The 15113-nt window shown below is 33.4% G+C and overlaps 1 protein-coding gene across 2 annotated transcripts in view; it reads right to left on the bottom strand.

The window, feature by feature from the left end:
• Positions 1-13617, bottom strand: part of ints1 (integrator complex subunit 1) — a 63465-nt gene extending 49848 nt beyond the window's left edge. The window contains exons 1-13 of one of the 2 annotated variants that reach the window (XM_073944937.1): positions 13333-13617; positions 13006-13096; positions 12258-12545; positions 9761-9957; positions 9535-9672; positions 7501-7660; positions 7308-7413; positions 4195-4381; positions 3962-4107; positions 3666-3807; positions 2193-2369; positions 2002-2110; positions 1793-1913 (exon numbers count right to left, since the gene is read on the bottom strand). In XM_073944937.1, the coding sequence (XP_073801038.1) occupies positions 1793-1913; positions 2002-2110; positions 2193-2369; positions 3666-3807; positions 3962-4107; positions 4195-4381; positions 7308-7413; positions 7501-7660; positions 9535-9672; positions 9761-9957; positions 12258-12545; positions 13006-13060 (1826 nt within the window). In that variant the 5' untranslated portion in view covers positions 13061-13096; positions 13333-13617. The remainder of the gene's footprint in view (positions 1-1792; positions 1914-2001; positions 2111-2192; positions 2370-3665; positions 3808-3961; positions 4108-4194; positions 4382-7307; positions 7414-7500; positions 7661-9534; positions 9673-9760; positions 9958-12257; positions 12546-13005; positions 13097-13332) is intronic. The other variant, XM_003198152.7, reaches the window with a different exon arrangement.
• Positions 13618-15113: the final 1496 nt, after the last annotated feature.

The following is a 15113-nucleotide window of genomic DNA, read 5'->3' as shown; positions in this document are numbered from 1 at the left end:
ATTTTCAGACGTTTTAAGACCCTGCAGATACACTGGTAACAGTTCATTTAACTACTAAATAATATTAATTACTTGCATGTACTAGGTTTACATGTTATGCTTAATAAAATGTAATTACTATAGTAAGTACATGAAATGTGTAACAACAGTGATCGATTACAAAGTACCTAGTTTCAGTAATTAAATTACCTAAAAGTTATGTATGGCAATACATTTAATTTTTAGATAATGTAATTAGTTATTTAAAGTGCACCTGCCTTAAATACTCTATATTCAACATTACTGTATATATCAAGCAGAAGAGATTATGTTTTTATGTTATTACACTTACAGTTGAAGTCAGAATTATTAGCCCCCCCATGAATTATTAGCCACACTGAATTATTAGCCCCTCTGTTTTTTTCTACCCACTTTCTGATTAACAGAGAGAAGATTTTCTCAACACACTTCTTATCATAATAGTTTAATGACTTATTTCTAATAACTGATTTATTTCATCTTTGCCATGATGACAGAAAAATAATATTTGACTAGATAATTTCCAAGACACTTCTAAACAGCTTAAAGTGACATGTAAAGGCTTAACTGGGTTAATTAGGTTAACTAGGCAAGTTAGAGTAATTAGGTAAGGTATTGTATAAAAATGGTTTGTTCTGTAGACAATCGAAAATATATATAGCTTAATGGACCTAATAATTTTTACCTTAAAATGTCGTTTAAAAAATTAAAAATTCCTTTTATTCTAGCCAAAATAAAACAAATAAGACTTTCTACAGAAGAAAAAATATTATCAGACATACTGTGAAAATGTCCTTGCTCTGTTAAACATCAGTTAGGAAATATAAAAAAAAAAAAATCAAATGGGGGCGAATAATTCTGACTTCAACTGTATATTTTCAGAAAAAATACATTTTCAGCTAAAGAAGTATACATTTGAATTGAGATTGAAGTTAATTACAAATAATTCAATTTAAAAAAATTTTATTAAATTAATTAAAATGTATTAAATAGAGCAAAATGCCCTATTTGACTTACAATTAAATAATTAAGAGTTTAATATATAATATATTATTAATATTAATTGTTCATTTAGTATTTTGAAAAACTTATGGTGCAGCTTAGGTAGAATATGGTTAACGTTAGGGACTAATGGACCTTTTTCACAAGACTGTTATGAGGAGTTTAAATGTCATCATAAATCCTATAAATCTTAAATCCTTAAAGGTTTTTAATGTGTAGATTTTTTTAAAACGTATGAACATTTACATTTGTATGTATGCATTATATCATCTTTGCCTCAAATGACAAGACTCGAAATGCTGCTTTTAAAAGATGTTTCTAATGCAGCGTCTATGGGGCTGAGAGTAAATTTGACGTTATTCTCTCCTCTGGCTGCCTTCATCAGTTTCACATTATTATTTTTATTATTTTTCTGAAAGTCTTGATAACATCATCTTGGCATTTTTTTTATTATTTCAGCAAATAGGATTGTAAAAAATAATTTGTTGTACTATCCCATTCACTCAGCTCTAAGCTTACCCAACTATGACGACTTCTGCTGCTGAGAATCCCAGTAATGTGAAAAGGGTCTATTTAGTGGTACATGTAGGATTAGGGGGTAAATGCTAGCACAACAGTGTAATTACTATGTATTTACTAGGGGTGTAACTCAAACATTTGCATTGAAAGGTTTTTCCAAGTATTTTTTAAGCTTCAGCTTTATTTTAAGTACCAATAACCATTTTACTAACATTATTTAACAGCACAAATCCTGCAATCCTCTGAACCATACCAGTGCACGTAGTCTTTGGGTCCCACTTTACTGATGGTGGGAACAACAGAGTGCAGCCACCACACAGCATCTCTCTGAATAGCAGCGATCTGGTTCTGAAAGGACCTCAGTACCTCTAGATCTGAAATACATACACATAATCATTAAGATCAATACTACACATTTGAATGTTGGATATTTGTGTCACTAACAGTATAAAACAGTATTACTCTTCTTTTCCCCTTTGTCCCAGGCAATGCCGGCCTCTTTGACCTGAGCTGTAATCCCCAGCATCATGGACACGGTCAAGAGATCCGTCACTTGGATGACAAAACGCTCCTAAAATGGAAACCAAAAACAAATTATATACATGCAAAACTGATATTCTTAAAACACACAAATGCAGCAATCCAGTGCTCACTTTAAACTCCATGTCCACATAAGTGGCCTCTTTCCTCTCCTGCATGAGGCCTAAACAGAAGGACTGGAAGTTGATCTCATGTTTGGTCTGTTTAATGATTTCCCTGAGCAAGGCCCTCGAGGCCCGCAAGTAGTCGTCCTTATTGGTCAGCAGGTCCTGGAAGACCATGGCAAGAAACTAGAGACAAACGAGAAAACAAAAAATTGTAAAAAACTGCAACATTTAAAGTCTGATACTCAGGGTCAAGAGGTTTTTTTAATAAGTATGAGCAAAACTAACATATGATAACTTTTTATTTAGTAAAAGTTGACATTTTATCTTTGCATTAATATTTTGTAAACAAAGCAAATCTATTAAGTGTGTTCAAGAGAAAAAAAAAATAATAAATTTTATTGGCAAGTGGGACAAAGTTAATATCAGAGGCCCACCTAACATCTTCCATCCTGCATGTTAATGCAACATCACAACATGAATATAAAAATACATGGATGGAAACAAAGCTAGTTAAACTTTTCTAAGAAATCGAGGTCCCACTTTGTATTAAGTGGCTTTAATTATATTCATCTATTTATTAAATATGTACATATGTTTTTACACTGCATTTATATTTTTAAAATGACCAGCATGCACTTATATCTGAAATTAGTTTCTGCAATTACATTTGTAATTACACCCATCCTTTAAGTACCTAATAGTTAAAGCCACTTAAGATGAAGTGGGATCAAAATCCACACTATTTAAGAAGTATTTATGAAAACCATTTACACTTATTTGTGGAGTTTTGTAGGTTGCAGCTCACAGATATTCGCTTAACTGTTTTAGCAATGCTTCATGTGTTCTTAAGGTGTCAACCTGTCTTTGTGTAAGTAAAAACATCTGCAACTCTTCTAAAACGATGATTATTTGATGAACATTATCAAATAACTATAATCAAAGCACAAATTGCTTGAAATTGAAGTCATCTGAAATCATTTCACATTTCAGTTTAATGTAAAAGACAAGTTTCGATTAAATAAAAATATCATATATATAAAATAATTGAACAATTCATTGTCAAAAGTGAAAAATAACCAGCATCTCTTGCAAGCAAAATGAAAGTTGTTACAAATAAACAGTGAACTAAACCTAAACATGAAGTTCATTCTGCTAAGTCGACCCCTTATAACTTATAAAGTGAGTGAGGGATGCTTGACGTGAAATAATGGCAAAAATTTTGCTCCATAGTGAAAATGCGTGTGATACATGAGTGCGGAGCCTTTAAATTACACTATTCCCGCACAATACCAAATAGACGAGCAACAAAAGAAATATGATTTACTTGAGGTATGAGACACTGGCATATGCACATGCACATTATGGATTCTCTCAAGAAATCCAGGGAAATTATGTCAGTTAGGTTATGAATTTTTGGTTCGGTTTATTTTCAATTAACCGTCCAGCCCAACCATAAAGCCAGCAAAGATGGAAAGTCACCTTGGGTGCCTGCTCTGGGCTATGCTGAAGAACTGTATGGAGCACTTGCATATTATTGGGGTTTCTTGCATTTGACAATTCGTTGAAGATCACAAACTTCACCATGGTTCCCAGATTATCTCTGTGAGCATTCAAAAGCTCCCTGCAGAACATGAGAAACCAAATGGGTACAAATTATTAACAATGATTTATTATATGCAAAAAATATCCTAAGCAATTTTAAAAGAGATCTGCTGTGTCTGAATGTAATTATGTGACATTATTTAAAACAGTCAGTGTGAGGTTGTAATGCCGACCTGACACACAGCATGTAGTGGTTGAGGAGAACTTTGGGTTTGAGGCGGATCTTGATAAGGTTGGAGATGACCTCCATGTCGTCTGAGCCGTGTGTATTACAGTTCATGCACAGAGACATGAGAAGATCCTGTGCTGGCCGAGTCAGCTGGAAACACATCAAACACACAAACAAATCTTCAGATATGTGGTTTCACTCTCTCAGACAATGACACTTCCTCTCTTTTGTTTGTACCTTCGGATTCTGTAACCACATCTCCAGTCTCTGGACTGCCATTAGTCGGACCTCTTTATAACCACAGGTGGCCGTGAGCAGGCGTAAAAGGTTTCGGGATACATTGTCCATGGGCTGGCGACGGTTCAGCTGATCCCTCAAAACATCCAAGACGTATTCCTCCACACTTTCAGCTAGCTCCTCGTACCTTTAGCCGAAGATATGAAAATAAAGGACAACAGACAGAATGAAAACGTAAATTCAAATTTGTATTTGAAGCTTTTCACACAAAGCCATTTATACATATTACAAGCTGCAAAATGATTAGAATGAAAAAAACACATGATCAAGCTGTTGTCAAAATTTCAGCATAGCAGTAAAATATCTAAAATATTGGTGACAATTTCAATACCACCGCAAAAATGAAAATAAATGCGAGAGACAGTGCGTCAGCGGCCATTAGCCTGCCATACTGAGCAGAGCAAAAACATTGGCTGTTTCTCACTATGCTTTCTTCAGCGACCTTGCGTCCTCGTGTTCTCGCATAACATCATCATCAACTGCCAAAGTTCAGTTTCAATACTCAAGACCGCAAGAACAGAGGATGCGTGAAACTTCCCGGATGTGTTCTTGATATCGAGGACACACCGATGCAGACTTGAGCATCGAACTCGCTCTAGAAGTCCCAGAAGTCATTGCGACTGGAGATGAGAAGCGCAGCATTTTATATTTATTTTTACTTAAAGTTTAGAGATATCACTAATATACCTCAGGAGTTTCCCTAAATGAAACGGTGAATATAAACATTACCAAGGAAATCTTAATAAAGGAAAAAACACATTATGGATGTTTGTTTGCTGAAATTTGTAATAAAATCTGTTTTATTTATATTGTGCGATGTTTATTTATGGTGTTTTTATGCAGAGTACATATTTTAAAAAGGGGAAAAACAATAAATCGTTGTATGAATGCTGTAATGTTTAAATGATTTTCAGTTAAAAATGTGTGAAGGTCATGTGACCATCAGGAATATCACAGCATCTCATTTCCCACAGGATGCATTCTCTGTTCTCGTGGTCTTCCAAGTTCGTTCTTCCGAGGACACCTGGCAAGACCGGTCTCCACAAGAACACAAGTCTGTTCTCTGAGTTCTTGGCCAATGTCCATCCACAAACTGGCGACAGAGACAGCATAATAATCCCTTAGAACAGGCATGCTCAAACTCAGTCCTGGTAGTAATCAGACACACTTGGGCTAGCTAATCAAGCTCTTACTAGGCTTTACAGAAACATCCTTGCAGGAGTGTTGAGGCAAATTGGAGCTAAAATTTGAAGGACACCAGCCCACCAGGACTGAGTTTGGACACCCCTGCCTTAGAAGATAGAAACAGCGTAATTTCTAACTACAGCTGATCAAATCATTATTAAACAGGTAAAAGATATTCTAAGTCGATCTCTGTCTTTTTGTATGTTGCAGTGCTGTATTTAACCATATAATTGTTGTGTATTGAGTGTGAGATGGGACTCGCATATCAGGAATATGTGTTGTGTTGGCAGAAAGAAAAAAGAACTGCCCGCATGTGTTGAGCGTGTTTCCTTATCACAAACACAACAGTGATCTGGTAGTGATTGCCCTGCTTTTTTCAGAGGTTAATCATTGTGATTTCCCGATGGCAACAGAAAAATAATATAGACTGTAATACTGTATACGATCAGCCGTATAATCTTAAAATGTGAGCAAAATCACCTGTTTTGTCATCACGTTAGACAAGTAGAAAGTAGCAATAAAAAAGGGTTTTAAGATTTTCCGTGTTTGATTTTCTTTTTTTATATACACAATTTTGTACATCGAACTGTTGTATAAACGCAATATCACACTCGTAGCAGTGTGATGAGGCTGTATATCAACACTGGTGGATTTAGGAAATTCATTTTATTGAAAGGTTCTGTATTGTAATTAATAGAACATTTTCCCACAGTAAGGAAAAGTCTTTCATCAACATTCTCAATTACAAAAAAGAAAAAAAAATCTTTCCAAAGCAAATTAGAAAAACTGCACTGCCAAAATAAGTGAACTAGGGAGTCAGGGTGTTGCTCACAAAAGGAACAATTAGTATCAATATCTTTATTGTATTTTACTAAAAGAGTATTCACTGGATTTGCACGATGTATAATTCTAAATGACTTATTTTATCTTATTTGTAATTAAGTAGCTATTTGAAATGAGCAATAATTTTTTTCCAATCAATATCAGGAACTAAAGAATTCCAATAAAAAGTAATATTTGGAACTTAAAGTCAATAATATCAGGACAATAAACTTTTGTCAAATATCTCACCTAATTAACCTAGCTTGCCTAGTTAATCAAATTAAACTAGTTAGAGGAAGTCCTTAAATTGAATAATAGCACCTTGCAAAATAAGCTTAAGTTCAGTCATCATGGCAAAGACTTAATTTAAAACGAGTTATTAAAAAATTAGTTCTTAAAACTACTGTGTTAATGAAAACCTTAATTAAACAACATTTGGACTGAAGTATTAGTCGAAGTATTAGTCGTACAAATAATAATCTTGTGCTCATGAAACATTTGCTATTTTTAGCATAGCAATGTTGAAAACAGCTGTGCTGCTTAACATTTGTGGGCAAAGTTGTTATGCATTGTTTTTCAAACATTCAACAAGTCATTCTCTGTTGACCAGAGCAGTAAAAATATTTGTTTAATATAATTGTTTTTTTTAACAATTTTAATTTTAACAATTTTTAATGAGTTTTCACTCTCACTTGTTATGTATCAATTCCCATTAAATATTATATTATTATATCATCTAACAAAAATAACACATTTTAACAGTAGTGTAAAAAATTAACCCGGGAATTCAAAATGCAACCCAAAGTGTTAGCACATTTTACCTCAAGTCAAGTAATGAGGTTTAGTCCCTTTATTAACCTGGGGTAGCCACCGCAGAATGAACCGGCAACTTATCCAACATATGTTTTACGCTGTGTATGCCCTTCCAGCTGCAACCCATTACTGGGAAACACCCATACACTACCATTAACTCACATAATTTAGTATAAATAATGAAATAATGTAATTAAAGACCCGCATTGTCTTAATCATCAGGACATCCTCACCTGGGCATGACCTGTCCATCATCCTCAGGACTCAGTTTCTCTTCAGCGATTAAAAGCTCAGTCTGACCTTCATCTTCATCTGGAGTGGAAGGATGAGGGCTGTTTCCTAACATACAGCATTCAGTGTTATTTACCCTCCATTTTATTAACAAACACTCTTTAGCCCATGACTGAGAATGCTTGAACCACCAACCTGCACTGAGGTCACCCCCTGATCGCCCTGTTTCCGTCTGTAACAGCATACTCTTAGGAGGCATCTTGGTTGTGAAGGCGGTCTGGATGTTATCAACAAATGTTTTGCAGTGCGAGCTGTCAACCCAAATACGCTCACCAAGAGAGTCCTCAATGTAGACCTGAAGAACAACACCATGATTACTTTTGAGTCTGTAAACCTGGGGTCTTTTCTTTACTTAAAACAGATGTTTAGAAAGATGCAGAGTCTTTTAATCATAAATAGGGCTGAACAATATATTGTTTAAATATCAATATTATTACAGTGGCCGAGAGAGCTTAACGCAATGCAATTTAAGAAAGCACATGCAATTACAAAAAACACCAGCAAATAAATAAAACGATCATTAATTTCACAACACACGTGTTGCAAATTGGTCACAACACAAACAACTGAACAAACGCTTTGCAAATTGGTCACAACACTTTCAAAAATCCACGTAACACAACTGAAATGTTTCAAGAGCACCCAAAAACATGATGGACCCTGCTGAAATATGGATGTGTTATTATGCAGTGACTGTTGCTCTATGAAGTGATTGGTGGTCTATGAAAGGTGAGTTGTTTCTCATTTATTTTAACATCCTGATTACATGATATAATCTTTACCATGTACATCAGTCAGGGTTTCCTCTAGGATTTCCTCTAGGATCTAGTCCATTTTCTTGTGCGCTCTCAAATAAACGCTGCTTAAGTGTGATTTAGTGCGTTTATGTAACGAATGTGTCTCCAACATTTATTAGACTTACTAAGAATATTTATGAATTTCTCCAATAGACCTACAGAGCGGCATGAACGTGTCCTGAAGTAAAGTAAAACGGCTTTTTCTCCAGCAAGATAAAGTCAATTTATGCAGAGCTATAGACCTTTATCTATAAAGTATAATTATGGAAACTGTGTTCATCATAACTAAAAGCTACATCGTGTTAGCTTGCCTCAAGCATCACGCACCTGTCAGTCAGTCAGTCAGCAGGTAACCTTGAAGGGTTGAACGAATAACGCACAGCACTACTACGGTTACAGAAAAGTTTGCGCTGTAACAATTCACTTATCTTTTAAAACTTTTTTGTGCGATTAAAACCCGCTATTTAAAAAAATAATAACTGAATGTTTTGAATGAGAAGCTGTAATGTAGCCATGGCGGGATGAATTTTGGTTTGGCGCCCTGCCATGGAGGAATGAATGTAGTGAAAACAATGTCAGTGTTTATATCTGAGCTATAAACTGTTCTCCCAGTACTTCTGCGTTATTCAATTGTTTGTAACTAACTGAGAAAAACTGAATCTCTCTGGATCAAACTTAGATTTGAATGAAGCGCTTCAAAGGATTAATAAATAAATGCAAATGGTTGGCGCAATAGCCTAGTTGTTAGCGCGTCGACATATGATGCAGTAACTCGTCAGGGCGTCTTGAGATCGAATCCCAGCTCAAGGCCATTTCCCTACCCTACCCCCTCTCTCTCTCCAACTTTGCAATGCAAAAAATAAATCTTTTTAAAAAAAAAAAAAAAAATATATATATATATATATATATATATATATATATATATATATATATATATATATATATATATATATATATATATATATATATATATACACATGCAAATCATTATGATTTATCATTCATGTTATGCAGGTTTGAATTGAGATCACAATCTTTTAATGTTTACTTGTGCAGCTTTACACTAAATGCATTAATGCAGGCTAAACAAACAGTGACAGAAAACACCTTCAATTAATAGCCTAGAAAAGCATTTAGGTCCCACCACAACTTTTTCTGTCATCATTATATTTTACAAGGAAGTCAAAATGCTTTCAAACACAAGAATTAAATGACGCTGGATGCGATCTCTCTGCAATTGTTATAAATGTTGGATTAATCTACAAGTTATTAAAAGTTATTCATCTACGAGTCACGTGCATTCCCAATTGTGGGTTTTGATACGTTACACCACTAAAGAACAGCACCTTGAAAAAATTAGCTGAGCACTTACTTTGACAAATATCTCAGGCCAGTTTTCATCCTCCTCATAGGCGGCCATGAGCAGGTTACATGCGAGCACAGAAACCAGGTTATTCCCTTTGGCCTTAAAGTTAATGGAGGCGTCACGACGGAGCAAACTGCAGAGAGCCTGAATTTGAGACGCACAACACTTTATTAGCTACGTCACTTTAAGAATCAGCAAATACCAGTAGAACAGCACAGTAGACTCAATCCACCTCTATCACACCCTCCGTGGCGAAGACATTGGGCTTGATTTTGGCCAGAAACATGAGGCTCAGGTAGAGCGTCATGTCAGGCTTTGCTCGGTTCATCTTCAGCTGCTTGACGGCGCCGCAGAGCACCCCCTCAATGCGGTCATCATTACCCTCTGCCTCCGCCGCCTCAATCTCATCCAGAAGAACAGCAGGAGACACTGGAAAACAGGAGATTTACATGATGCAGAAATTCATCAGAAACAAGAAGAATGATTAGTTCTTCTTATCGCTTTTATTAGTTCCACTTATCGCTTTTATGAATTTCTTTCTTCTTAAAGAAAAAAAGTAACAACTGACATGCAAAGGAAACAAATTAAATATTATGGATGTCAATGGTTTTTCACATTATTTTTCAGTATCTCTTCCTTTGTGTTAAACAAAAAAAGAAAATGAACAGGATAGAAACAAGTCAAGGATGAGTAAATTATGGCTTTTTTTTGTTTATTTGTTGCTTTAAAAAGTGTTTGAATTTTGAAAATATATTATAACTTATAATAATAATTACTTGCTCCTGACCACATGTAAATGGTGAATTAAAAAAAAAGGAAAGTTTTGTTGACTCAACTATATTTAAAATATGTTAAATGAAATATATGAGTGATATGAAGTTTCGGTAAAAACAAATAACACACTAGTTAAATTTATAATCAAGTACTTTGTGTTTTCTTTAGTTTTGTCAAAACATCAAATAACCACAATAACTGGCTGAAAAAGTCTTATGTTTTCACACATGGTTTACTTTAGCCCCACACAGAATCTCTCCCAGCAGATATTTGTTTACTCTATGTTTATATTAATTTCAGTAGTAATATTGAATAATGTGCAAATGTTTTGATGACTCATGCACAATATAAATTTTGAAGTAATATATTTTTAAAGCCTTTTAGTGGATGTATAATAAGGCTATGCGATATTGGAAAAATCTGACATTGCGATATTATGTTTTTCTGCAATATATATTGCGATATGAATTCATTTTTACCAAATGACTTGAATAGCTCTATTTGAAAATAATTTATCATTTTAGATCGATTGTGTCAATACTGTAGTGCAGGGGGGTCCAAACTCGGGGCCATTGTACGCAGAGTTTAGCTCCAGCCTCTCTCAATTTTGACCTTATTCTAAAATGCGGAAGTGCGTCTGTTTTCGTGATTGTTTTTGAACTTGCGATTCAGTCGCCTATGGGAGAAATGACTAGGAATAATAAACGGCAGAAAACGGTCAAACTACTTGCTCTACAGACAAATGTTTGCATGACTATACAGACCAAGTAAAATAATATAATAAGAAAATATCAGTTTGCAACATCAAACCGTGAAACAAGCAGTTTTTAGTTTCTAAAAATGAATGGAAGTGAATGAGACTGGAAGTCTCGAGCCAAAAAGATTCAGATGGCTGTGCCCACTTGTACGCGGAGAATAAGGTGAATACCTCCCTGATGTTTCTAATACACCTAAAAAGAGCTTGATCAGCTGGTTCAGGTGTGTTTAATTGGGGTTGGAACTAAAATATGCAGGACACCGGCCCTGCAGGACCGAGTCTGGACACCCCTGCTGTAGTGGGAGTGCATCTGCATTAAATACACAAGTTAAAAAAATAATCATTTAACAATACAAATTAAATCAAAAGTGTGTAATGCTTTTGAAGGAGTCATACGGTATTCAGGAAAAGTAACTGAATAACCACATGTTAAATAATACTGCATAATCTTCATTGCATAATTTAATAAAATGCATTGTTATTAAAGTTAGAAAATGATACAGATTCTTATGCTTGAATGTTTTTAAAACCAAATCACATGCAAATTTTGAATTATAATACAGAATTAACATTGCATATCCTGCGATATGACTAATGTGAATGATCACATTGTGATATCGATGCTGAAATGATATATTGTGCATTCTTAAGGTATAATATTAGAAAACCTCTTCTTAAGTTTTTGGCTTTTATACCTCAAAATCATTCTCCACAAAGCCACAGATTCTTTACAAAATTCTGGGCAGAAAAAGGAAAAAAAGGCAGCAGATTCTGACCTGCTTTTGACAAAAACATAAAGACAGATAAAATACTTACCATAATACCTTTAACATGCATTTTGAAATGTTTTAAATTACAATTTCATGCAAACTTTGCATTCATTTCTTTTTTTATATAGCTGACATTATAGTAAAAATAATCTCTTGTTCTACTACATGATTATTTTTTATTTAAATAAGTAACAATGTTTTCTCTTTTTAATGATTTTTGTATTTTGAAAAAGATCTTTGCAAAACTAATATATAAAATAAAACTATGTTTTTTTTAATTTTGTAACATTTAGACCTTTCAAAGAGATTTTTTTTGCTGTGATATCAAAGGCAGCTCCAAAAACTCTAAATTTCACTGCAATTATGATCAAAATAAACATCAGATAAACAACATTTTACAATAAAATAGAAAGGTTTGTTGGCGTTACCTTCAATAGGAATCACAGACGGCTCTTTGATGGAGGGAGAAATTGACCTTTTGTCCACAGCAGCCACCTCAGCGAGACGAGAGAGGGCGCTGGGTGGAGTATTGGGGTGTTTGGGCCGTTTGGACAGACTGGACAAGCCGGAGGAAGAAGGCAGAGATGAAGATGCCTCTCTCTTGCGATCTGGTGGCAAACCAGTGGATGCCGGCTTCAGCAAAGCTGGGTTTGCTTTCGGTTCACTGCTCTGACTCTTCGACCCAAGAGCAATGAAATCTCCAGGAGGAGGGTGACCTGAAGGGCGCCAAAGGGGGAACAGGAAATACAAAACAATACAATACAATACAATATAATGAGTGTTCATCAAGTCAAAACAACTATTAAATGCCATGGATAAGAGATATGTTTTAAGAGTACCGAATTGTCCATATTGAGGTAAAGTTAGTTTTATATTTGCACATTCGTTCATTTTTGAATAGGTTCGAACTCCCTATATTGTTTACCATGCTACTTTGAATATTTGGTCTGAATTGGCATGCGAGTATGACTTCAAAACACCATTAGCTGCTACCTACTTAACTGTCTCTGAACAATGCAGTATTTTGATAGTCATTGGATGCTAATATGTTTTCTATACTTAGAATTTGTAAAGAATGATTTTCTGAAATTATATTATTAAGGAGAAAGTCCAAATGTGCAAATATAAAACCATCTTTATCCAAATCGTGTCCGAAAAGTAAGCTTAAAGTCTTACCTGATGGCTTGGTGTTACTAGGGCGCCTGATGCTTGTTGGCTTTGGTCGATTCATTGTGACAGTTTCCACAAGTTAAACAACTCACTGTAACTGTAAGACACATAAACAGCATTAGTCTTCAATTAGATAAAAGTACATTTGAGTCTATAACTTAAAATGACTATGATCACACCCAAACAAAATCTAGCATTTAACTTAGGTTAACTTTACATGGTGATATGGACTGATGTTAGCAGAAATAATTTGATACTGAAGTAAAAATATATATATATTTCCTATGCTGTACATAAGCAAGACAAAAATAGGTTAACTATTTTTTCGACTACCTGTAAGAGCTCTTATTTTATTTAATGTTTTGTATTTGTTTACATGCTAGTCTAAGCGTTTTAGCAGGTGATGCCTTGTAACGTTTTGTAAAAACATCAAATACTGGCTGAAATGTTCATTTTGAAAATGTTTGCTCTACCAGTAACATATCGTTTACATAATGGTACAGTAAGAAGGCAAAAAACAGGAATTGAGGATTAATAAAGTACCTCAGTTGTTGTTGAAAGGGGCAGCTACATGATTTGCCGAGTGCTGTTTGTGCTTCTGCTGCAGTGGAAGAGTTTGATGAAAAGAGCGGCTGCGCCTCCTGCAGCACTGGAGCTGAATGACTAAACTAAACTAAACTAAACTAAACTAAACTAAAATAAAATAAAATAAAATAAAATCCCAGTGCTGGGTTGCAGCTGGAAGGGCATCCGCTGTGTAAAACTTATGCTGGATAAGGTGGCAGTTCATTCCGCTGTGATGACCCCAGATTAATAAAGGGACTAAGCTGAAAAAAAAGAATGAATAAATGAAATAAAAGTAAATTAAATTTGATCAAATAATAAATACAGTACAATAAAAAGTTTATTTGTATAGAACATTTAAAACAACCACAGTGAGGGGTATAAAAACAAAGACAAGTCAACTAATTTGTATACAATAAAAAAGAACAAAAGCGCACACTACAAATGGAGATTCATTAAAATAAAGAATTGTTGCTTATCAAGTCAAAAAAAAATATTGAATGCCAAAGAGAACAAATACGTTTTAAGAGTTAGTTAAAAAAAAAATCATAAATAAACAAAAATAAAAATCAACATGTAAAAATTTAGGACAAAACAAAATAACATAAAAAGCAAAATATAATCAAAGAATAAAATAGAAAAAAACTAAAATATGTACAATAAAGTCAAAGACAACAAAAATATAATTAATTATAAAATAAAAATAATTTAAATTATTTAAACTATATAAATTTAATTAAAAAAAACTATAAAATCTTGGCATATAAGTATATAAACTAAACTAAAATAAAATAAAATGAAATAATAATATAAAATAAAATTGATAAAATAATAAACTAAAATAAACCTTAAAAAGTAAATAAAAATAAAAATAAAATGTGAAAAGGCAAAGACAAAACAAAATAAGACAGAAAAAATAAAACAATAAAATAGAATATACTTAAACAATTAAAATCAAGTAAAATACAATTAAAATACAAATGATTATAAAATTAAGACAATCAAAAGTAGTTTAAAAAAATTAAATAAATAATTATTTAAAATAAAATTAATAAAAAACTACATATTAATCATTAAAAGAAAGTAAATGAAAATAAAACAAAAAATGAAGACAAAACAAAATAAGATAAAACAGCAACAAATAAAAGAAAAAAAAACTAAAATTACTTAAATAAAGTAAAATGCAAAACACATTAAGATAAATGACGTAAAATAAAAGAATGAAGTATAGAATAAACTGAAATAGTTTAAATATCAAATTAAATCAACTAAACTAAATTAAGTGGAAAATAAATTAAATAACAATGAATTTAAAAAATATAAAAGAAGATTGATTTCTACAAGAAAGTTGTAGAAACTAAAAATAAAATAAAATATAACATAAAATAAGCACAGAGATCCCTAGTTTAAATTAATCTTTATTAAGCTTCAATTTTTTTCTCTTTTAGTCGGCCTTAGTTTTATGGTATTAGTTTTAGCTATCATAACTGCATGGAACCATTCGGCCATCAGGACAAATCATTCAGTTATTTTGCTGCTCCAATCTTTTA

The sequence above is a fragment of the Danio rerio genome, chromosome 3 (genome assembly GCF_049306965.1).
Source record: "Danio rerio strain Tuebingen ecotype United States chromosome 3, GRCz12tu, whole genome shotgun sequence".
Lineage (NCBI taxonomy): Eukaryota > Metazoa > Chordata > Actinopteri > Cypriniformes > Danionidae > Danio > Danio rerio.
This window is presented reverse-complemented; position numbering and strand designations above follow the sequence as displayed.